This window comes from Parasteatoda tepidariorum, chromosome 2 (assembly GCF_043381705.1).
Source record: "Parasteatoda tepidariorum isolate YZ-2023 chromosome 2, CAS_Ptep_4.0, whole genome shotgun sequence".
NCBI classification, from domain to species: domain Eukaryota; kingdom Metazoa; phylum Arthropoda; class Arachnida; order Araneae; family Theridiidae; genus Parasteatoda; species Parasteatoda tepidariorum.
This window is the reverse complement of record NC_092205.1, coordinates 5,125,783-5,151,186: the sequence shown is the minus strand read 5'-3', so window position 1 is coordinate 5,151,186 and position 25,404 is coordinate 5,125,783. Positions and strand designations below refer to the sequence as shown.

At 32.0% G+C, this 25,404-nt stretch overlaps 1 protein-coding gene across 2 annotated transcripts; it reads right to left on the bottom strand.

Annotated features, from left to right (window-relative positions):
- Positions 1-464: 464 nt before the first annotated feature.
- LOC107442205 (deoxyribonuclease-1-like) lies at positions 465-23,579 on the bottom strand. 2 transcript variants are annotated; one of them, XM_043055935.2, is made up of 10 exons: positions 23,432-23,579; positions 21,395-21,665; positions 19,953-20,041; positions 17,702-17,782; positions 16,695-16,792; positions 15,217-15,332; positions 13,026-13,180; positions 10,741-10,837; positions 7,884-7,935; positions 465-872 (listed from the first exon to the last, which is right to left on the bottom strand). In XM_043055935.2, the coding sequence occupies exons 2-10, from the start codon at positions 21,650-21,652 to the stop codon at positions 484-486; spliced, it is 1,335 nt and encodes a 444-aa protein (XP_042911869.1). In that variant the 5' UTR covers positions 21,653-21,665; positions 23,432-23,579; the 3' UTR covers positions 465-483. The 2 variants fall into 2 exon arrangements, with proteins under 2 accessions (XP_042911869.1, XP_042911877.1); XM_043055943.2 differs by having other exon boundaries at positions 21,395-21,718; positions 23,432-23,540.
- Between the last annotated feature and the right edge of the window lie 1,825 nt (positions 23,580-25,404).

The window sequence follows — 25,404 nt, the reverse complement described above, 5'->3', positions numbered from 1 at the left end:
TACTCTCGATATATCGAACTTCGATATCTCGAAACCTTGTTTTGTCAAAAAAATATTTTCCCTTTAAATATTAACCTAATGTTAATTTGAATTTCTATGTCGAAGAGTTTCTTCTCAAAACCTTGTTACGTCGAATTTTTTTCGAAGGAGAAATTGAATTTTTTTTTGGAAAAATCACAATGTAAAATCATTATACACCAATCCTTTTCTATTCAATGCCTAATTATTTTTAAAAATAAAATTATCATTGTTGTATTTAGACTTACAGTCAACTATGATTACATACATATTATTATTATGTTTCATGACTCTACCTTTTAAAGTCATATTTTAAAATATATTTTTTTTACTTTTTAGAAGATCTGAACTTGCATCTCGAAGTATTTTAGCGTCCCTTCAACTTTTAGATATCGAGAGTATACCGTAACTAAAAACTTGTTTTTGTCGCCACCCAATTGAAAAAGTTTTAAACGTATAAAAGCTCTAATTTATTGTACTGGTTTTACAAACCATAATAGCACAATGATTTTTTAAAATTGAATAGTCTATTCCGAAGAAAACATTTTGTTCATCGGCGTAAGAGCTTCTGTCTTCCAATGCTCCTTCTTCCAACTTGTACAATATGGCTTCATACTGCTCGTTCGTAAAAGTGAGTGGCATGGCTCTTTTAAGACTTTTCAAAGCACCCATCATGTCCTCGAAGTCTTTAGTGGAATTTTTCATGAATATAGTGCCTGATTGGGATACCTGGGTTGTGTAGTGAGCAGCTTTGCCAGCTTCTACGGCTTCTGACTGGGTGACATTTGGCATTCTCGAATCTTTGACTGTAAAGCAACTTTCTGAAGTGAGATGTTGTTCACCCGTGTCTGACACTAAAAAGAAAAAAAAAAGAATGAATAAGTTTAAAAAAACTAACACATATGTTATCGTGAACGACCGAAATCAAGAGAATGTCGACTTTCACCGGTGAATGTCTGAAATATTTGTTTTATCCGATTTGATATTTGTTCGATATTTTAATATCTACTGAGGATAGATTAGGAGAAAAAAATCAATGTTCGGAGTACTGGTTAAATGCATACTGGGCACTTGACCTTAAAATAACATTGATGTAGGGCATACCGGGCAAATGTATACGAGGCAGTGGCACTTAACTAGATCTCGTATATTTTTCGAACGTTTACCAAAGTGACTATGAGATTGCCAACACCCACCAATTTCGGTCATTCACAGTAAAATGTTAAATTCCGATACAATATAATAATGTAATTATTTATTTATGTGATGACGACTTAGGAATTTACCACTTTCTGGAATTTTTATGTAATTTTTTCTTTATATAAAGTGATAACAAAACTTATTGTTCACCCAATATCTTAAACAAACAAGCTAAACCGGAAATTTTGCAGTCCTCCTCTTACGTCATAGCTGCTCAGATTAGTGTAAATCAATGCATTCCTATTATCCATAGGAAGTTATAAATGCCTCTTATTGTGTTGCCGTCTGCTATTTATATAGAGAACCACCGCCAGGTCACTATTATACTAGATTATTGTTTGGTTTTAGGGTACTTTTCGTTTATGTGGAGGCGATTGCTTCTCAGAGTTGTCGCCAACAAGAAAATTGACCCCTAAAACGGTAAAGTACGAATTTTAGAATCGTAAAGAATCATCAAAAATATTGATATCCAACCACATATTGCGATATTTTCCCAACTCAACTAATTTATATTATTTTTACATTGGTCAATATTTCCCTTATTCAAATAAACTTGACTAACACTCTCAATAATATCGTATTTAATAATTATCGTTACACATGATATTCTCAGTATACGGTGGCTTTTGCTATCTATAATGATCGTTGTATTATCTTAATCGATAATTATAGACATCAATAATGATTATGGCATTATCTAATTTAATTACGATGTGTGTTATTATCGCAAATGATCTCGATACTGTCATATTTGATATACCTATGTGTATTCTTGGAAGCCGGTTACCTGTTTGAACAAGAATCTGACATTGTTCTTACGTGTTGGCGAACCGAAAATGACCACTGATAGTTCCTTTAATAAAAATAAATAAGAAGAAATCCGAACAGTATTTCTGTTTCTATTTGAAGTATTAGTGAAATTAAAATGTCTGTATGAAGTTGTTACTTTTATAATTATTTGCTTACCACTGCAAAAGATCTTTATAGGATAGCATAAAGGAAGACAACTATATCTTTCATTTGTTTCATTCAAAAGAAATTTGAAAAAAATATCCTTTACAATGCTATTGTCATAGATTCATTTTTAATGCAGTTACAATGTACGCGAAATTCGTTCGTAAATTTGATATATAAATATATATATATATATATGTGTGTGTGTGTGTGTGTTTCTTTTAACTTAATATGAAAAGCATCGGTTGGTCAGGGGATTAAGCGTTTGCCTCTTAATGAGGTGACCAGGCTCGAGCTCGTTGATAGGAATTCTGCTCCCGGCTTGCACCGACCACAGTGCTGACGTAAAAATATCCTCAGTGGTAGGGGAATCGAGAGTTTTCCTTTCCATGTAATGCAAATGCGGGTTAGTTTAATTTCAATTAAAAAAAGTCCTCCGCAAAGGGTAGATTGTTTTAATGCTTGATCCATGAGTTTCCTTGTCTTCTGGGTTAGGTTCAAAATTACAAGGATATGGAGTTAATTATAATAGTCGTAAATTCAGAATTAGGTCAGCTTTTCAAAGCTGGTTCTAAAATAAAATAAAACCTAAGATGAAGTAAATAGTCAGAATTAAAAGTCGAAAAGAGTTTTTTTTTTTTTTTTACTCCTCACAAGAAACAGTTACAAATAAAATTGTTTTGCTATCTATCTTTCTTTTTTTCCCGTCTCATTTTGAGCCCTGCTTCAAAAGTGACGCAGAGAGAGCTTTTTTTAATCTAATGCTTCGAATTTTTCTATTAAATTAAACAATATCTAGCAAACTGCTTCGTAGAGCAGAGGGCTAGTATCGACCCTGCTCATTTTTTACGCAATTTCAACGCTATTGTTTATACAAATTGATACTTGCCGTTTAAGTCACAGCTTATGTATGGTTTCGGATCGGAAGCCCCCTGCACCCGGCAAAATAAATATTATTATTTTTTTTTTTTGGGCGAACATACTTGTCATACGCATCGCAATAACTGTCTTTTGTGAAGAATACAATAAGCTCTCATTGTTTTTAATTGAATCGATGAGTTCGAAAACCAGTCATTGCATTTTTAAGTTTAGCTGACATAGATACACATTTTTAGGATATAAAAGATTCATGTCCTCCTATTTGGTATAGTATATTTCGTGGAGTGAAGTCACAATTTGGTGCCAAAACATACCATATTCTGGAGGTGACCTGTTTTCGCTATAAGCTTGGAGATATACCGCTAGATTGCGGCTGTTGTTGCTTATGAGATGGTTCGTATAACCTAACAATGAATTATTTAAGTGTCGCTTGTTATTTTGTTTTTGCGTTTTATCACACAATGAGTGATTCAGAGGACAGTTCTTTAGATGGTATATGCCAGAAAATAAAGGAGTAACTATGCACTGTGAAGGAGGTGACTACAAATAATGATATGATGCTTGGTTTCAAGGGTACGGTAGGTACTTTATTTACGTCGCACTAGAGCTACACGATGGGCTATAGGCGACGGTCTGGGAAGCATCCCTGAGGATGATTCAAACACATGGCATCGCAATTGTTGGTTGCCGGACGACCTGCACGCCAGAAGTCGAGCACTTCACTGTAGAACAGTTTAACGAGGACCGATACCACGCTCCCTCTGTCCCTACGAAGGCTTACCAAAGTGGTCACCCATCCGCTTACTGACCGCAGATAGTGATGCTTGATTTCAGTGTTCTGCTGGAAATCGTGTCCTTACGATCAGTCCACTGCGGGACACTTGGTTTCAAAAACTGGTGGCTGAGCATTATAGAAAAATGTGCTATCAAAATCCTCCCATGAAAAAGCAGGAATGGAATACAAGTTTCACGTGATAGCAATTTTATTTATAAAAGCATCCTAACTGATGAAGTATCTCATTTCATGAGTGGTTTATGCGATGTTAATATTTACTCTATTCAGAGAAAGTAACCTAAAAATGGGGCCATAACCAATAACCCAATTTTGGAAAAGTTGACATAAACAATAATAAAACTGCAGACATCAGAAAAGTTTTTAAAATCTAAACCAGTGTTTCCCAACCTTTTTTGCACCATGACCCACCTAAGCCTTTCTAAAATTCTTATGCCTCCCTATGTAACATATACATAATTTTTAATATTACAAAATCGAATTGTTCACTTAAGAAACTTAGAAAATTGTTAGCGAAACAAAGTAAGTAAATTTTCCGAACATATGATGAAAAACTAAAACTCGAAATAATTTTAATAAAGATTTTTCTATAATAATTTAATATTTTAATTTAGTGAAATTCTTGCCCTTGATGCTTGCTGCACGTAGATTTTATCTTAGGTTCCAATTTGGTTAGCTTCAGTCTCAAGTCTCCCCGTTATGTTATATCCAGACGATATCTTTTTTTTTACCAATAAAATCATTTACAGCAATAAATCCACATTCAGCTAAATATGAAGATGGAATCAGTAACAATAGTTTTCGTGCACATTTTATTGAATTTGAGTATTTGTTTTCTGTTTCCTCACGAAGCCATACCATCACTCCTTTTATATTAAATAAAGTTTTAACTGACTCATCATTTTGCATTTCTGCGAGTTCTTGATATCGATAATACCATTATGATTAGTTCGATCGATAACTATGTAAACACTTCACGTCAACAATACTACAACAAACCAGCAAAGAAAACAGTGAAATTGATAGTGAGATTAATTACAAGAAATATTTATACNTGAAGCCATATATCTTCGCTTTTGCATCAACAAGGTTTTATTTGTTCCTTGAAGTTTCTTATTTAATATATTCAGTTTTTCAAAGATATTGGCTAAATAACTCACAAATGCTTTACCATCGACTGTAAACAGATACTTCATTTCAGGTTTGTCGCTTAAAAAATCCCTAAGTCACATAATATTTATTGACCTCAATTATTTAAGAATTTGCTTTTTTCTTTCGATTTTGTCACCGAAATTTCGCATTGCATTTAAATGGCCCAGAGCAAAAGGTTTAAACTCATGTCGAGTCCATTTATGAATTGCCCCCCGGTGGGGCGTGGGCCCCACGTTGGGAAACACTGATCTAAACCAAATTAGTTTTTATCTTCCTATGGAGAAATTAGTAATTACCCCAGCACAGATGGTCAGAAGGCAAAAGATTTCTGAACTTAGACAAATATCCATGAACACGTAGTCTTAGACTTAAAAGAAAACTTCATTTAACTTCTAAATGACAAATTATTCATATTTTCGCTTGTTAAAAATAATGTATATAGTACTCGTTTTAAGATTTCATCATAATACCGGCCATCTTCAAGTTTGGTAGTCAAGCATTAAATGCATAAGGAAAACATGTACTAGGAAATGTATGTGTGGTAGTCATGCATTAGGAAAACAATCCATTAATGAAAGTCATAAAGGTACTGTTTTCCTATAACCTATTTGCACCAGTAATATATGAATTCTATTCAGTTGTTATTATGTTTGCGATTAGCTTGTTTCCTAATTTAAGAGTTTAAAATTAAAAGAGTTATTTCTTTATTATGATGTAACTAGTGGGCTGCGCCCCCTGCTCGCTAACGCTCGCCAATCCCCGAAAATTGCTGCGCAATCTTATATAGTTTGCCTCACAAACCAAGCTCACTTCGCTGGCTACTAACTTAGGTACATTGCAAATGCACAAAATTCTAAGAATTCAAAACAATCATTCAAATCCATATAAAAACTTTTTTTCAAAAAAAATTACATCTTTTTAGTAAATACTAAGTCATTAAAATAAATTTGAATTCAAATAAATGACATGTAATTCGTTAAACCCATTAGAAATGTGCTATAGTATAATTCGTGATAAAAATCTAAAATCGTCAAATAAATTCGTAATATATAAATTCGTGAAAAAAAGTGCTTTCGACAAAATACTAAATAGAGATCTATCGACAAAGACTACTACTCACTTCTGCCTGGCTTAATAGTATGAGATTGCCGCAGCTGATGCTCTCTGGTTATTTCAGTTTCCGTTTTTAAAAGCGCTATATGTTGAGCCACCTCAGCTAGATTTGGCATGTGACATTTTTAGCGGCAATCATTAGTCGAAACAAAACAAAGCAAACGTTGCCACCGGCGGAAAAGAAATACAGCCAAAATTTGGGAACCACATAAGAGAATTATATATATAAGATTCTATGAAATTGTCTTATTCTGCTGCATCTTAAGACAAACTTATTTAAATCGCTCTCAAAACTTATGAACTGTTTTACAATTATTATTTTTGGTGCAAATGACGTCAATAAATATTTATAAATTACAGTTAAAGAGATTCGTTAAATGATTAAGAGCTTTACCAGCAGCTTTGTGCACAAATCTTATGTAGTTTATATCAGCCTGTATACTAAATACGATTCATATCGCATCTAAAAGATACCTTTAATTTTAAGTGTTATTTAAAGAAAGAATAACAAACAAAAATTATTTAGGTTCAGTGATAAATCTTAATTGAATCATAAAAGAAATGTTGGACGTGGGAGGTAGGTGCACAACATTTAGCAAACGGATTTCTTTTTGGTACGTATATTTTAAGAGAATGATTTCAACTTTTGTAGGGGGGGGGAACTATTTATTCCAAGAAACAACACTTGAGCCGTGGTGGCTAATTTGTTGGGTTTGAATCCAAGTGATGGCTGGTCGATACGAATTCCGCACTCGGCTCGCACCGATCACAGTGCTGACGTAAAATATCCTCAGTGGTAGACAGATCATGGGTTTGAGTCTTTTTGTCGTCAAGCTAATCGTGGGAGGTTTTCATGGCCTTCCTCTCCACGATACGCAAATTCGGGTTGGTTTCATCAAAAAGTCCTCCACGAAGACAAATTTCCTCCAATACTTGATCCAAGAGTTCTTCTGGATTAGATGCAAAATTACAAGGTTATGGAGTCGATCATAAGTAATCGCAAACCAAGATTCGGTCAGCTGTTCAACGACGTTTATAAAATAAAAATAAACAATTATTGGTGTTGGTAAGTGGCTGCAAACACCGGACTTGATACCCTAGAATGTCATAAAAAGTGTTAAAAAATATCTTGGTTGTAAGTTTTTCGTAAAATATTTATTCTAGCACCATTTGCCCTGAGTTCGATTTCAATTCTGCAATCAGTGGGGGATTTCTAAAATGAAATCCTGTGCTTAATTGGCTAAAAGATTGGTTTTTCATTTTGTAGGTAGCTTAGGATAGGACTTATAAATGGTACGGCAGCTTCATACGCTTGGCAAAAGCTGCACTATGCATAACCATTTTAAACAAAAATATAAGATTTGAAAATCGGGGCACATCCTCAGGGATGTTTCCCAGGCCGTTGCCAATAGCTCATTGCGACGCTAGTTGCAATAGCTAGTGCTACGTAAATAAGCTTCTACTACTCAATCATGAAGAATATATCGTTATTTACTTACGCGTAAACATTTAAATAAAATTGAAAAAATAAATTTGAATTTTGATCGAAAATTGAATTTTAAAGCATATCCGATTCTTAAAATATTTTTAGATGTAAAATCAGGGACAATGTATCAAATAAATCTGACTGTCTTGGCTTCGAACGTCTTGAAATTGCTAGGTTAATTTTCATTTCTACCTTAGCTGTTTATAAAATTAATTAATGAATTGATTAATAAATATAATAAATTTTATAAGCAAAACAAAAAAAGTGAAGTTGATGAAAAGTCCTTACTTTTTCCTCGTATTTTTATTTCAATAGGCTTGTGATCTGACAGAGACCTTACCTAAGAGGGAAATTAAGAGTCATGTATTATATTTACAATAATAAGCTATACTTTAACAATTTAATGGGATGCATGCAAGTGACGCAGTGTGGGTATCTCGATCCTGATTGGTTGTTGAAATGTGTCATTTGTTTACGTTAGCAACTGTTCTTTCCATATGAGTTAGTCGAGCCCGTCTGCATAGAAGTTGCTAGTACCAATTCTCTTAGGTGACACATTCTATATTCTTACTCAAAGATTCTTTCACAAAGATTTCAATACTCTTACTATATATTTCTTACTTAATACAAAGACAGGCATGAAAACATGTAGAACATAAACAAATTATGCATTGAAATTACCAAGTACACAAAACAAAAATATATTATGATTACATTAAAGTGCATAAAAATAATAAATAAGTTAATTAAAATATGTGGACGAGGAAGAATTATATTTCAGCATATCGCTGTGTGATATGGCACTGTATTTAATTAACATCACGTCAAGTAACATTTTAACTTATGTGTAAAAATTTAGCTCAACTTTAACTCGTCATTTTGCCTATCAGCTGACGCTGACGTCATAGGTCACATGCATGGGTATCAGTAATCTTCTTCTTGAAGTGTAAGCAACCAATTGGCACTTTAACGTATTAAATTTGTAGAACGAAAATTCTCATTTTTGGGGAAATTTTTTTAAAAATAAGCTTTATGGGTTGTCAGAAATATTTTATAAGTAGTATTAAAACTGTTTAATTTTCCCTTGCTTAAGTTATTCGCGATCGCAGCACTTGAATACGCCCTCTAGCGGGGATGATATTTTCAGGCAACTATTTATTAAGTTTACATTTAGTTCTATCAGATTCATTGGTAGAGAACCTTAGAGAACCATTGGCCTTATTTTTAGCAGAAAATAAGACACAAAATTTTCCGAAGGAAATGGCAGAAAAAGAACTTTAAAAAAAAAAAAAAAAAAAAAAANAAAAAAAAAAAAAAAAAAAAAAAAAAAAAAAAAAAAAAAAAAAAAGGACGCAGAACATTGTTAAATCATTCTAAAACAGAACGCACCTAATATTTGAAGAACAATTGCTCAATAATGTTTTCCCTTCTATTAGCAACAGACTTGCAAACGATAACTTCCGATATTATGATCGCATACTGTTACAGATGTCTGTATGACAGTAAAATACATTTTTTTTCTGTTTTCAATTCATTATAAATTAAAGTGAAGTCAACATTGCTTAGTTGATTCCAATAAATAAATGTGATTTCAGACTATTCTTCTTCATAGAATAGTATATACAGGGTGTTTATAAAGTCCCGGATCCATTGTGATGTTTAATATCTCATAAAATAATAAAGATATATTAAAATTAATAACATAAATGGTTAGATAGACTCAAAAAGTTTCATGACCCTTGTCAATGAACTTACACTTGTGCCCCCTTCATCGCACGGAGAATATCTAGTCGATAGTCAATTTCACGCCAGGTAGCGGCAAGCATGTCGGCATCCACAGAGGCTATTAGGGTTGTAATTCTGGCTTTTAAGTCATCAGTGTTCGACACGATCCTCCTGTAAACATTGTCCTTTATAAATCCCCAAAGAAAAAAGTCCAACGGCGTTATATCAGGTGATCTGGGTGGCCAAGGAATTGGATCTCCTCGCCCAATGCATATTCATGTCTCATCAGTCGTATACTTGGACATGTTGGAAAACTTCGTATTTCCACAACTGGAAAAGCTTCAGCCACATGTCTTTTTGCAACAAGATGGTGCACCACCTCATTGGGGTATCATCGTTCGTAGTTCTTGGAATGACTATTTTCCAGGAAGATGAATGACCTAAAAACCAGAATAACAACCACAATAGCCTCTGTGGATGCCGACATGCTTGCCGCTACTTGGCGTGAAATTGACTATCGACTAGATATTCTCCATGCGATGAAGGGGGCACAAGTGTAAGTTCATTGACAAGGGTCATGAAACTTTTTGAGTCTATCTAACCATTTATGTTATTAATTTCAATCTGTCTTTATTATTTTATGAGATATTAAACATCACAATGGATCCGGGACTTTATAAACACCCTGTATTTCTGTATCTATATAATACAATAAACTGCAATAAAGAATCATCCGAATTACTTGAAANTACTTGGACATGTTGGAAAACTTCGTATTTCCACAACTGGAAAAGCTTCAGCCACATGTCTTTTTGCAACAAGATGGTACACCACCTCATTGGGGTATCATCGTTCGTAGTTCTTGGAATGACTATTTTCCAGGAAGATGAATGATCTAAAAACCAGAATAACAACCGCACAACCGCTAACACTTTTTTATCGTTAGCATTCCTTATTTTACGTTTTTTGGTTTATAAATAATCATTTGTCTCAAATAACAACGCCCCCTATAGGTCGTTGCTTTCGCGAATATAATATAATAAGTTATTAAGTTCAGAAGCGTTATAAGTTTATAAGCGTTTTAAGTTTATAAGCGTTTTAAGTTTATAAGCGTTATAATAAGTTATAATATATTGAGCTACAGAATATTTTAGCCTTTAGAATTTTCTTAAAGACTTTCTTCTTCTTCTTAGTCTTTAGAATTTTAGAATTTATTATTAAAAAAAGTTGAGGTGATTTTGACGTTTTATGACTATACTTTTATAACTACCAAAGCGGAATGTTTTGAACAAATACCTTATAACTTACTTTCTACATTTTTATTGATGGTTTCACGATAGAAAATATTTTATCCTGCTCACTTCAAGCAAAAATGTTTACCAATATCGAATGATTTATTTGTAAAATTACGATATTTTACCTCTTGTAATGAAAGTCCGAATTCTTGCTGCAAATCTAAAGATCTGGCTGAAGCTAGGATGACACCGCTGTTCATATTTTCACCCGCATATACAAACCTAGGTTTTTAAAAATAATTATCAATATTTAAAAATAAAATAAAAATAAATTCAACATTTCACATAAAAGGTTTCTTAAAATACTTATCTGAAACAAATTATTTTCATTCTTTGCACTCAGTCACCACTGCGACCTATAAAACACTGTGATCTATAAAACAAAGGGGCCATTCTCATTGTATGCGTAAAATTCGCTCATGAAATGAAGTGAAATGAAATGATTGTTAAATTATGAGTTTGTTTCGTATCAATAGAGTGGTATGGGTGGTTCTCACGAAATATGACAATTTAAAGTATTGCTCCAAGATCTAATACTATACTACTAAAATAACTTTTTTTCTTAAATTTTAATAAATAGCATTGCTGTTAGCACTTTAAAATGACCTTGTACTAGGATCGACTGCTTTGTATATTTATAAAATTTAATTGAATTTCAAAATGTCATGTTTCTGGTATGTCACAAACAATATTTTCAATAATAACTTGCTTCAAAACTTCGCATTAATTTTCTTTTTATCTCAACCTAAGCATTTCTAGAATATACGGAGAGGGTATTATTTACAAAAACTTCGTATAATATAATTTTTTCTGTCAATAATTTGTTTGTCCCAAGAAAATCTGTCATTTTCCTGGCTACTTTTATTTAGTGGTTTATAACCAAAATAGATAGAGCCAGCAATCAATATCTTATGTTAATAGATTGATTAGATACCCTCCTATCTGAACATGTCTTGTTGCATTTAAGATCGACATAATAATTAATAACATAATAAAGTGCAAAATCAAACATCTTCCTTTATTTAACAGTAGAATGAGTTCCACATAATGGCGCCACTCTATAGTGCTCTTCAAGATCTCGTATAAGGATGGACAAAAATTTAAGCGAGGTAACAATTTTTTCAGCATTTCTTTTTTTAATTGTTTTTAAAACTTTTTAACGTTCGGACTTAGTGGTCATAGACATTCCCCCCCCCTAGTCATAACGTCTCGAAATTCAAATTACCATTAAATGCATAGTTGCTAACGGGCACATTAAAGCTTGGTAAGAGACTCAAAATTTGACAAGTTACCGATAGATAATAGAGCCAAAAATAAAGCCAACTCCGTGCTATTAATACGTGGAGTCCCACTGCGCAGAAGAAGTTAAACTTCGCAACCTGCGACGTTAACTGTAGAAGAATCAGCAGTCGTAGAAGGATCACTAGTTCTATTCAACGACTCTTTTTCCTGCTCCACTCGCTTCCGTGCTCTGTAATCACGGTAATATTGTGCATTTTTCCCTCGTGGACCTCTTGAACCAGTGGAAGTGCTTGTGGTTGCCTCATCGTCTCGCCCTGGAAAATGTATTTGTATTAATAATGTATGTGAATGCGTCATAATGTAATTTCAGAAGAGAAAACCTAACAATCAATTGATATTCACAAGAGACGTACCTTGACATAACCTTAAATCCGTCGCATTGTCCGTGGGATTGTTTTCACTCATTTTTCCCAATTGTTATCCACTAAATTTGAAAATAAAAAATACTACCCTATTAAATTATATGTGTATCAAAACAAAGTAAAAAAATATTTATAGAAAGACAATACTTTTATGACTTTTATTATTTTCATGCTAGTGAGAACCAAAACAATATGGAAATGAATGAGGGAAAACTGGATTTCCCGGCCAATAAAAATGTAGCGTTAAACGTTTAACGCAACCTTGTTGGAAGTCACATAAGAAGTATAACTTCAATAAAGCTAAATATAGAATTTGATAATTGATTTGTCGCAATACTGAATGAATGAGTTACATATTTGTATTGATTTAAAAAGTTAGTCGTTACATTGATTGTTAAGAAAAGAATAAAAGTATTTACAGTCGCTTTTTTATACAAATTAAGTAATTAAATAAGCTTAATTATAATAGGATTAAGAAAGGCTAAAAATTTATGAAATTATAGAAATTTCAAAAGATGGAGACATATAATGCATATAATATCATCACAATTCCGCTAAGAGGACATTCTGAGTTTTTCACCTCGAAGTAAAATACGACGGGTAGTGGTTACATTGAAATATGTTAGTTAATGGACATCTAATTCACAAATATTTCCTAGATAAGTCTTGGAAATTAAATGGTATTTAGTCAATTACGTCATTAAAGATTTTATTACTCTTAATATTATTGAAAAAGAAATAAGCACCTGTCAAGTGTACAACTTCTGTAATTGGTTGTTGTGTCTGTACCGTGACCGATTGGCCAAGTAAACTCAGGTCTTGTCCAGAGAGAAATTTTTTCCCAATCGTCCTCTTTCACGTAAGAACAATCCGCGTTGAAATCACCCATCAACAAAATATCCTGAAACAAAACGTTAAAAGGAAAGTAAAATTTGTTGTGTGGGGTTGTTCAAATGTTGCCATAATTGCCAAAAAAAAAAGAGCTTATCTTTGGCAATTATGGACTCCCACCTCCCTCATTGTTAGCAAAAGTAAGCTTACGTAAAAATGTTGCAACAACCTCTTCCCTGAACTCTAAGAGCCTCTTACAAATTGCCTCCATAGAAATTGCAAGTTTTAAAAAAGCATTAATTACAATGACATGGAAAACACTTGAAGAAAAATAGGAAAATATGCATTTAAAACAGAAAGGGACGTAATAACTGAAATAAAATAGGTAAGTTCTTTAGGTTGGTCAATAGTCTAAATTTGTTCTATCACCCTTATTTCATTTAGCTCTATTATATGGCGCAGTTTTGCACTTTTATTTTAGCTGTATAGGAAAGGGATCAATCGAGTAGATCTTTCCAGAGTACATTTTTCTGTTGTAAAATATTATTCACATCAAAATGTCTGTTTTGCAGTGCAAATGATTGAGTTAACAGTTTATTGAGCTTTGGTAGTCGAGCACTGGTTTTTGATTTATCTTTAACTGCGTAGTATTCTTGTTTTAGGGTAATGTCTGCGTCAGTACTTAAAACCTTACGTAAGTGAGCGTACGGAGGTTAACGTAAATTTGCGAAATCTACCTAATACGAGCGTTATTTTTTTTCAAGGTCTGATTGGTCGCTAACGGAAAACTTCGAGGAAAATCCGCTAGGTCTGTGCGCTGTGTCTTTATTGGCCAGGGTAAAGCGTGGATTAGCGATTGTCATTTTTGAGTACGTATGGAGCACATAAACATACTTCGAAAAATAGAGTCTCCCACCAAATGTGAATTGCGTTCAGTCATTCGATTTCTGCATGCTGAAGGAAGCTATGCAGTTGAAATTCATAGACGAATGAATAAAGCGTACCGAGAATCGTTCATGAGTGATAGCAATGTGCGGAAATGGTGCAGGAGCTTTGATGCTGGACGCGCAGATGTTCGTGATGCAGGCGGCCAGGGAAGGAAGTCAGTGCCAACCGATGATCTTGTTCAGAGCGTGGATCAGGTGATTCGCAGAAATCGTCAGTTCACAATTTCTAGGTTGAGTGACTTGATTCCGAAAATTTCACGGTCAGCTCCTTGACTCGAGTACCGCAAACTCTGCGCGAGATGGGTTCCCAAGATGCTGTCCGACCGTCACAAAACTCAACGAATGAGAGCCGCATTAATCTTCTTCCAGAGCTACCATCATGACGGAGATGAGTTTTTGAACAAATTTGTCACAGGAGATGAGGCATGGGTAAATTACGAAACTGAAGAAACACTGGCTAGGAGGACAAACTTTCGCCACAGACAACGAGCTGCAAACCCGCGTACAGAATTGGCTGAAAACACAGGCGGCTGCATTCTATGATGAAGGTATTGGAAAATTGATACCACGCTACGACAAATGTATAAATCGGAACGGCGATTAAGCCGAAAAGTAGCTTAATGTTGTATCACATTGTTCCATACAAAATTTCCTTGATTCTGACTGTGATTTTCTCTTAGCAACCAATCGGACCTTGAAAAAAAGAAATGGCTCTCGTATAAACGCGTTTTCAAAGATGTTCTTCATCCATAGAAAAACTTTCAAAACTTTAAAAAAGGCAGAAAAATATTTCTTTAGCATCGTTTATCTAAGAAACACCTTTAAAAATATATTTCAACTATTAATGACTCTTTTTTAGGATGTCTTAGGTTCTTTTTGTTGGACTTTTTGAGTAAAACTACAATATTGCTGGTATGAAAACCAGAAAAAAAACTTATAACTTTCACTCCTTGATTGGGTCGATCCGAATTTCGCATGGGTAAATAGGACATCATTTCTGAAAGCTTCAAGCATGATCTTTCAAACTGTGCCAACAGTTTATGTGAAATCTTCCAAACCATTTGTAGCTAAAAGAATGATTGTTTACAGAGAGTTAGAACAGAAATGTTTCTATATTTTTGTTTAACTCCAGTAAATGCAGATTGAAAATTTACCAAACCTCCACTTTATGCTTCATTTTCATGAAGTCATAGACGTCTGCTAAGGCACTTATCTCCTGCACTGCTTGAGATGGCTTTACATGAAATCCAATGACACCGAATCGCTTCATATCTCCTGCAATTGTAGAATTGGAATAAATATTAGATTGATTGGAAAAGTTGAATGAAACAGCTTATTCACATTATAGAGTTAATAATAGAGCGATAATTGGGTGCTTGTACTTCAAAAAGATCACATATAACCAAACATGTGACCTATGACATCAGCTGATCGTTTGTAGGCAGAATGGCGTGTTAAAGTTGAGCTAAGTTTCTTCACGTAAGTTAAAATGTTAAGTAAAATGAAGTTAATTAAATACAGTGCCCTATCTCACATCTATATTGTTGAAATATAATTCTTTCTCGTCTACGTCTTTTACTTACTAAACTTAGATTTATTATTTGCTTATGTATTTTATTGTAAACGTGATATACTTTTGTTTTGTGTACCTGGAAATTTCGATGCACAGTCATTTTCTACATGGCTTCGTGCCTGTCTTTGTGTTAAATTAGAAATATAAACTGAAAGAATTGAAGACTTTGTGAAAGAATCTTGTGTCACTTAAGGTAATTGATGCTTGACGGACTTGGCTTACTCGAAATAGAATGGAAGGAACAGATGCTAACGTAAACAAGTGACATCTTTCATCTAAGCTCTGTTGCTTACATTCCCACTGATGAATTTATTTTGTCATTCTGAAATCAAAGTTTGCAGTGTATGTATATACTCCAAAAATACAATTCCAATTCACTGGTATATAAGACTTTTTAACTCGTTTCTATGCAGGGGTACCTTTTCATAGACGAAGGTTGACATTGTCGATAACTACTATCCCACATTAGTGACTCGGACGTGATAGAAGACGCCTACCTTGACTGAAACTCCCATTTCGATTTGAACACGCCTACTTCGATGAATGGTCCACATTGAACAGTTGACTTGCTACTTGTGACTGCGACATTATCCACCTCCTCGCACTGTTGCTACTCAGTCTCTATCACACACATCGTCGGCCTGTATACAATCGACTGCAAATGGCAACACAGAAGCGACCACGACCGTAAACTTAATACAGCTCTCACGATCAGCACTCAAAACTACTGTGATCTTAATACAGCTCTCCCGGCTTCTCACAAAAACAGCAATAAATCAACTTGTGGTATCCCGTTAATCGAATTCTATCACAGATAAAATTCTGACGAGGGAGTACTGTAGTGTATCTACCACTACAAAAATACAATTCTAATTCACTAGTATCTAAGACATGCTAACTCGATTCCATGTCCCTTTTCATAGCTGAAAGTTGGGATTATCGGTATGACTCTCCCACAAAGTTCATGATTATTTTCAACTCTTTTTATATCCAACTTTTATTTGTTTCCTAACATACGTGATACGGGAAAAAATGTGTATAGTAAATTTAAAAAAAAAGCTTACTCAATGTTGGTGATTGAAAGAGAACAAAGTAAGGTGACCGGTAGAATTTTCTTGGATCTGAGTAGGAATCCACTTTTATCACTTTCAATTTATCTACTCTAAAATTGAAAAGGAAAAACAATTTTAACAGCAAATCCATACGGAGAGTTTTATTACAAATTTAAGTGTGAAACAATGACAAGTCACAAAATAAATTTAAAAGTGGGGAAGGCATATCACCTCCATATATGAATATTATCATTTCTTCTCTTCTATCTTTTTGAATGTATGATCCCGATTGGCATCAGGATTTTCCCCTGAAATTTGCTAATATCCGCGAGGCGTATTATGAACATTGTTACTTTTTTCTCTCCATAAGGCATAGTTTAAATCTATATACATGCATGTTAACGATAAAGTGCGAAATGCTAAGCTTTTTAAAAGACTGAAATATGGAATTTTTTTAAATTAACATTAGAGGAGTACACATTGCCTAGCAATTGTCCGACAGGACAAATACGCTTCTGGCAAAGTAGGAAATGCGAGAATTTCAACGAAAGAAACAGATCACAATTATTTGTTTGAATTGTTTTCACATAATAGATTGGTGTTCAATGTAACTGTAAATAAAATTTAGGACATTAAATTATTGTATTCTTAAAATCTGCTTGTGTCCACAGGAAGCTCGTATGAAATCATATAAATTTTTTTTCTATTAATTTATTTTATTCATCAATAAGGAGCTCTGTGTTATTAAAATCAGTACGCGCGTCTACAGGACACTCGCATAAAATCATATCAAAAGTATTTATTCCATTACTTTATTCATCATTATAAAGTTTTATATTATTAAAATTAGCATTTGTCTACTGAACACTCGTATGAAATCATACTAAAAGTATTTATTCTAGTTTCTATTTATCAATGAGGAGACTTGTATTAATAAAATCATCATATGTCTACAGGACAATCGCATGAAATCATATTAAAAATATTTATTTTATTCCTCCATAAAGAGCATACTTTACCTGTATAAGAATGCGCTGAACTCGTTTGTTATTATATCATTATTCATTGTCAAATTATACGTGACTCCTTCAGGGGCAAATCTGGAAATAAATACATACTTAAAGCATTACTTTTCTGCTTTTCAATAAATTCATCCTAAAAAAATTCAAATAAAAACTAAATAATAGAATTTATTTTCAAATATCATAATCCTTTGGTTGGTTTTATTTCAATCCAATTAAATTTGTTATTTCTTGAATTTTATAGAAAGGAAATCTTAGCTCACAAGCTTTGTATACTTTTTGAAAATAGAATAGGCTTCTCAAGGTTACTCGCTTTCTCTATGTTCTCCACATGTTCGCTTTCTCTATGTTCTCCACATGTTCGCTTTCTCTATGTTCTCCCATGTTCTCTGTCACCATGGTTACGGCATATCTTACTTTTTTTCCGCGCGAGTATGTTTTTTTAAGAGGACGACGTACGGCGGCAGAAAATTTCAGTCGCTAATTCTCCTTCTCCTTTACTATTAATTTAAAATTTAAAGTGCAGAAAAAGACTAACAGTAACCGACCAACCCCCGAAGCAGTTTTCGGATAATGGTTTCACCCGTTGTCACGTGAACTAAACACTATAAAATTACAGTAAAGTAAAATCAAAACCAAAAAGATTGATACACGTAGGAAAAATCACAAAATCGAAAAGTTGATAAAAATAAAACAGAATCCTCAAAAAAGTTAAAAGCGCTTAAAACACCTAAGTGAGTAAAATTAAACCACAATAAAAGTGTCAAAAATACAGGTAAAAACATATAAAAGTAAGGTCAGGTAAAACATCAAATGGTAAAAATGCGAAAATCACATTAAGTACATATAAGACTAAAATAAGATTAATAGAATAATTAAAATAATCGACTGAAAGTTCAAGTGTCCCCCTTTCAAGGCTAAGGGCCTCTAGGATTAAGAATGTTCTAAGGTAAACCAAAGTTTCTCTAAAAAGGATAGATATTCAAAGATGGTGAGACTGAGGGTGCAGAAAGAGTGAGTTCTGACAAACCATAAAATTTCAAAATGATGAGATGATAGCTTGCAATAGAGAAGTATTTTAATATTTGAAGCTTGTATTTTAATATTTTGAAGTATTTTTTTGAGCAATTGAAACTTCATGGCAAATTTTAGGCTTGCCTGAACTTACTATTTCTTTCCTTAATTAATTAAGTAATTAATTATTTATTAAATAATAATTATTTATTATTAATTATTTATTTAATAGCTATTATTATTAATTATTTATTGTTATTTAGCTATTAATAAATTTTTTAGTTTCAAATTAGTAATTATTAATTATATATAACTAATTAATATTAGTATGAATTAATTTTTTAGTATTAATTAGTTTTAAATTAGTAATGAGGGAGAAAGAGAATTTGAGGGAAAAATTTTCTTCCGCAGTATAGCGTCCTCTTAAGAATGTGGAATATACCGATAATATGTTAATAATCTTCACAAGTACTGAAGTGAAGACAGATTTTGAATTTCTTTTGTTACGTCTTTTTGTAACTCCTTCCCGATTTCGTTTCTCCGTAATTAGCACACAAAATGTAAATCTATCATAAATCAATTCTTAAATTTTTAAAGATTATATTTCTCATATTAGTTAAGTAAAATATTAGTTTTTTTTAAAATTATTAATTTTTATTTATTTATTATTTTTTTTACTGAAACTAAAATAGCGTCACCATTGTTCTTTTAATAATGACACATTTATTGAAATCTAGTTGGCTTTAAATTTTATTCTTATATTTTTGTTTATTTCTTTAAAATGCTTTTCTTGCGTTTCCGTATAATATTTGTTAACATTAATACTAAGGATTTTTTAGGTAAATGCAAGGCAAACAACATTGTTTACGCAAAACATTAAATTAGGACAAAAATCATAATTAAACATAAATGTTGCATACGCCATGCAGCGCCACCTGTAGTTAAGCAGACTCCCTCTACATTCACTCACTGAACGGCTACGGAGAGCGAGCTCATTAAGATGTTCCAGCTCTTATTATTTTGTATCGCCATTTAAGTGTTTTTTGTCATAATAAAAGCTTTAAAACGCAACCCTAGACTGCTTTGAAGCTTCATCATCAGCAACATAAATTTTACAATATTTCCTATATGTTTGCCTTTTGATAAATTGAAGTGAGAAAATGATTTTTAAAGCAAAATGTTATTAACTATGCAGGTAAGCTGCGAATAAAGCTTCGTTCTTTTGTTATCTTACCTGTTGACATTGCTAAGAAATCTTCCAATCAATCGCTTATCATTTGTCATTAATTCCGTTATAAGAATCAAATCATAACGATGAACTACCTGAAATCATATGAAATATACATTCGTAATACATTCCCAATGTTCAACATGCATTCTTGTTTAAAATTTTTTTAGTTCAAATGAAATTGCTAAAGCTCTTCCCCTTTTTTAAAAAAACAAAAAAGAGTAAGATTTAAATTATAGGCTTTTCAATGTGAACGCAGCTCGAAATGCATGTTTAAGAAAATTGACGCAAGAAAATGGACTCAGCACAATTTTTCAGTGTTCAACCCAAATTTAACAACAATTCATAAATATTAACAATAACTCAAAAATAATTTATTTAATTAATTAATTGCATTATATTATTTTAGTAATGAATAATTAATAAATTGTATTAAATTAATCAATTAATTGTATTAAATTAGTTAATTAATTGCATTAAATTAATTATCATTAATGATTAATTAATTCAATTTTGAAATTTATTGCATTAAATTATTAAATTTTTTAATTAACAAATTATTTATTGTTTCGTTTAATTTTTTAAAGGAATTTCGTATTTACTTTTCTTTACTTATTTAAATACTAAGCATAGTAATTAGAGGACCAAGTACCGGACTTCAGAGTCGGAGGGGGGGGAGGCTGAGATATCACAGATTCACAAATTTTCCAGGCATTTCTTAGTATTCAGAACACTAAACGGTAAAGTGGTTTTAAAAAAAATCGAAATTCGTAGGAAGTCAATTTGATACCACTATTAGAAATATATAGGACACGTGACAACCTTGAAAAACGCACGGTTGATTTTTCAAAAAAGATTAATTTTAAAATTTGTACCAGGTGACTAAAGCAAATGGGAGATGTCACTTTACGGATCTATTTCGATTTTTGATCCATTAGTTTATTCTTTAAAAAAATGTCAAATTTCACTGAGAAGTTTGCTATGTCCATTTCCTTAAACACACGTTATGTCTCTTTTCTGAAACACGTATTTTGAGCTACGTTTGTATTTTCTTAAACAGGTATTTCGAGCTATGTCAGTATTTTCTTAAACACGTATTTCGAATTATGTCTATTTTCTTAAATCCGTATTTCGAGATTTATCCAAAATCACTTACTGGCTATTGATTGTTTCTTAGTATTATTTCCAGATTTTCACTAGAGGCCACTAGATAAAAGCACATTACACATAAAAACATTTTATTGTTTACCAGAAAATCGTTGAGCTTTTCACTAAAAAAGCTCTTCTGAAAGATTTGAAAATGTGGCTTATCTTTGTATTTATCCTAACCTTTCGCATATAAAATATTAAATGAATTAAAATATGCACTTTTTTTAAATCAATAAGATTGGAGTTAAATGAAACTCAGAAATAGTTCTAAAAAAGGAAATAAATTGCGTTGTACTTACCCTTTCTAAATTAATCATTATGTCGTCATTGCCTAATTTTTTCTTTCCAAGAGTTTGAACGTTATATGATCCAATAAACAGAGGCCGTTCAACAACTTTAATTTTAATGTCTTCTTGAAACTTATCTTCTGCAAATTGTGTTTCCACTCTGTTTGTTAGAATTCTGTCATCGTCAATTCTGAATGCATCTACATCTTTCAGAATTGATAGAATCCCTAACACAACAAACAGCAAAGAATAGAAGGAATTCCCTTCCATTTTGCACCAATCACTGTTAAGAATTTTTAAAAATGAATTTTTCAAGTGACCGAAACGATTCTAAAACTAAACAAAAAGAAAATTTTAATATATTCCATTACATTATTAACAATTTACAAGGAAGTTGTTAGCGTATGTCTCACCAAATTCATTAAATTTCACCAAATTCATTTTAATAACTATGCAAAGCTATCTCTTCTTCGATTTGTGAGACAATCTGTAAAGAACTGAATAAAATAGAAAAACACAACAATGTATAGGACTTCGTTTCTTTGTTGCGGGTAACAGTAAAGGTTTGTGTGGGGTCAAGAAGAGAGAAATACGGATAGCTATTTCTCGGGTGTTATGCGCTCATTTCTCATCGAGTTAATTTGTATTTGTAAGCAATAATTTACAAAATCTGTTATTTATAAGTACAGAAGTTCAAGTTGATGACCAGTTCAACTGTTCAGATCAGTTTAAGTTGAGTTTATTCTTCAAATATTAGTTCATTAATTAAAAGTGAATGAGAGAAAAGCGAAATGGAATTATCTGAATGGTTAAGCGTTCGTCATTGTTGTAAATTTCGCTATAAGCGATTCACTTTCTCACATATTTTAAAAATAACATCAGGGACAATTTCTAACTTATAGCTCTTTTTGAAGAAAAAAATAGTTTATTGCGCATTCAAGTTCAAATGTATTTTTCTGAACTTGTAGTGGATGACACTTGACAATAATACAGATTTTTCAAATATTAATTTATTCATTAAATTTAATTAATTAATTTTAGTTTTATATGGGAGAAAAAATTGTAATTATTTAATAAAAAGTATCTAAAATAAAATTTTTCTTTGCTGACCTAAGTAGGAATTGACTTTGAATTTTTTTTATAAGTTGCTAATAAATTGTAATTGGGTATAATATGAAAAAAACACAACTACTTCGATTTAGTAGGAACAACACATGACGCAATGCTAAACGAATGGAATTTAGTTGTTGTTTATTTAGTTATTGTTATTAGTAGTTGTTGTTATTTGCTTTAGTTGCTGTTGTTTATTTAGTTTTTTTTAGTTTCAATAACTTTTCTTTATAATGCAATAAAATCTGGCGAGCAGCTATTTAAACGATCGAACACTTCGTTTGTTTATTTGTGGCTTGAAGTTAGGCTCGCAGAAAATGACGTTCATGGGTTAAATTTAGTAGGAACAACACAACCTGTGACGTAGGCTATATTATACCCAATTAATCTTAAATTGCTCCAAAAATATCTCCATATATATGTAAGCTAGGTTTGCGAAATTTTGTGAAATTATTGCATTTAATAACAGAACTAGTTTTTGCAAGTTACAAACATATTTCTACATTATTTGACAAAGGGTGTTCAAAAACTTTTTTTTTTCGTTTGCAATTTAGTGTCGACCCATCAAGCTTACAAAAACTTTAAACTTCATTGATAAGTATAAGGCAATGCATAATCAAAACACTTATAAATTAATAAAATGACTCTGCAAGTATTTTATTCGAAAGATCAAAAGAAGGTGTTGGCATAGAAGTGTTTCCATTATTTTGATCAACCCTTGCATATGCTTTTCTTCTTTATTTTTGAGAAGTGTTTTTTTCGAAAAGCGTATATAAAGAGTGGAGTTTTATAAATACTCCGTATTTTGTTCTGAACCATCTTTCCTGATAATTCTAAAGGAAATAAAAAAAAAATACGTTTGCTAGATTTCAACATAAATTGGCTGAAATAATGTAAGAAAAAAGTTTAAATAAAAAAAAGGGGGAAATGCATACTTACCGTGTTAGGATATTCAGTAAAATATCACTACATCTGTTTTTGACACATAACACCTACTGAAAGCGATATGGAATTTAATGTGAAGGAAGATAAATTTATCTAAATCACAGGTGGTTTCCCCCTTTCTTTTTCAAACATTTGATACAATTATAAATCGGACAGAAACCAAACACACCAATGCTTTATTTTTATCTCTCTATTATTTTATCACTATTTATGTTATCTTTTAAAATTAGAAATCTCATTTGCATGTGCTTTTTAAATCAAATCATATCACATATTAGAAGGAATGAAAATATTTCCATAAAAAAATATTTCAGCTTTCCTACTGCTTTAAAAAAGTCTTAAGATTTTATGTGGTTTAGTAAACGGTTTCCAATTTATCATTGGCAATAGAGCCCTGAATGATTGGCGTCACCCATTAAGTAAAATGATGTAAATGTGCATTTAAACAAAGAAAGTCTGCTATTGGGTTTTTCTTTTTGTTTTGTTTTTTCTTTAGGAAATTGAAACACGATTTTTTCATAGGGAAGGCATATTTATAGAATCATATATTATCCATTCTGGTCCAATACCTTTTGCCATCTTTCTAGCAATGCCATGATTCCAAATATTTATGCTGAAAGGGTTGCCAGTTCCAGACTAAAAAAACCTCTTTTCAACATTTTCTAATTAAATTTCTTGATATATCTTTGTATTTCCTTTTAGTTTGATGCTTATTATGAAGGCGGTGATTGCCATTATTAATATTATAGTGGTGGTTGAAGTAGTGTTCCAAGGAAAATGAATAAAATAGTTCAAGTAAAAAATTGATTTATTAAGTAAGAATTAGTATAATAAAAAAGACCATATTTAAAATATACAAATCATAAAAAAAGAGAAATCCCTTACGGGGATCAAGAGATAACAAACTCTCTACATCGAGAAGTTTTGTTAGCATTGATATTTTTTTAACGTTTGGGACTGGGAGGCATAAAAGGGCACCCCCCAGTCGCCACAAATTTGAAATTCAAAGTGAATGAATTTGTTTCTAACGGACACAAGAGCATGGAGAAGAGATCCAAGATTGGCGAATTATCGACATATAACATAGCCAAAATAAAGTCAATCCCCCATAATCAATATTAGGTTTGAAAATACTTTGGTGATCGCGAATCGCCAACAAGACTGAGAGAATTAATATAACCGTGTAACTAAAACATATTGGTGGTCAGAAATTAACAATAAAGAGTTATAAATATATTTTTGTTTTTGATTAGGCACGACAGTGAATTAATGAGTCGACATTAGTATTGAAATAAAAAAGTTAGTTGTTACATTGATCGATAAGAAAAGAATATAAATATTTTATGTTCGCGCTTATAACCATTAATTCATTGATTTAATTTAAATATAATTCCATTAAGATTGGTTAAAAGAGGTGAGTTTAAGTAATTAAGGATATTTTAAAGGCAAGGAAATATGTAATGCCAATTGTGACATCCAGCATCCCCGCTGGATACAGAAAAAAATGTAATAATTTTTTTTACTAAATTGATGGTTCTCTCCCATGTTTCAAGAAAATGTTATGTATTAAGACATGAAATATCTATGTAATACAAAATATAATATATGCATATAAACTCATGTGTAGTTAAATATCAAAGTATCATTATTATTCAAAAAAATTTTTATAACATACAGTTATAGCTCTAACATATATTTTCAACATTCTTGTTATTAAATCTCATATATAAATGTTCTGAACTTTTGATGTAAAATAAGCTGAGTATATAAAATTCTCCATTAGCTGAGCATTATCATCACCTGGCCAGGATATTTTAATTTCTCACGAATTTGCGAGAACAGCAAACATACATTGTTTCTTAATTTGTGCACAAGTCCTTTCTTGAGAAAAAGAATTCACTTAAGTTTTGTTTGCTTGCATTATTTTATTTTTCAAATATATATATATATTTAAGCACGAAAAAAAT

Coding starts and splice junctions, on each gene's coding strand:
- LOC107442205 (XM_043055935.2), bottom strand. CDS start 21,652: ATGGAAGGGAATTCCTTCTATTCTTTGCTGTTTGTTGTGTTAGGGATT. Junction 13,181..15,216: donor AAATGAAGCATAAAGTGGAG/GTTTGGTAAATT, acceptor GTTTTGTTTCAG/GATATTTTGTTGATGGGTGA. Junction 7,936..10,740: donor TCGGACTTTCATTACAAGAG/GTAAAATATCGT, acceptor TTTCCCTCTTAG/GTAAGGTCTCTGTCAGATCA.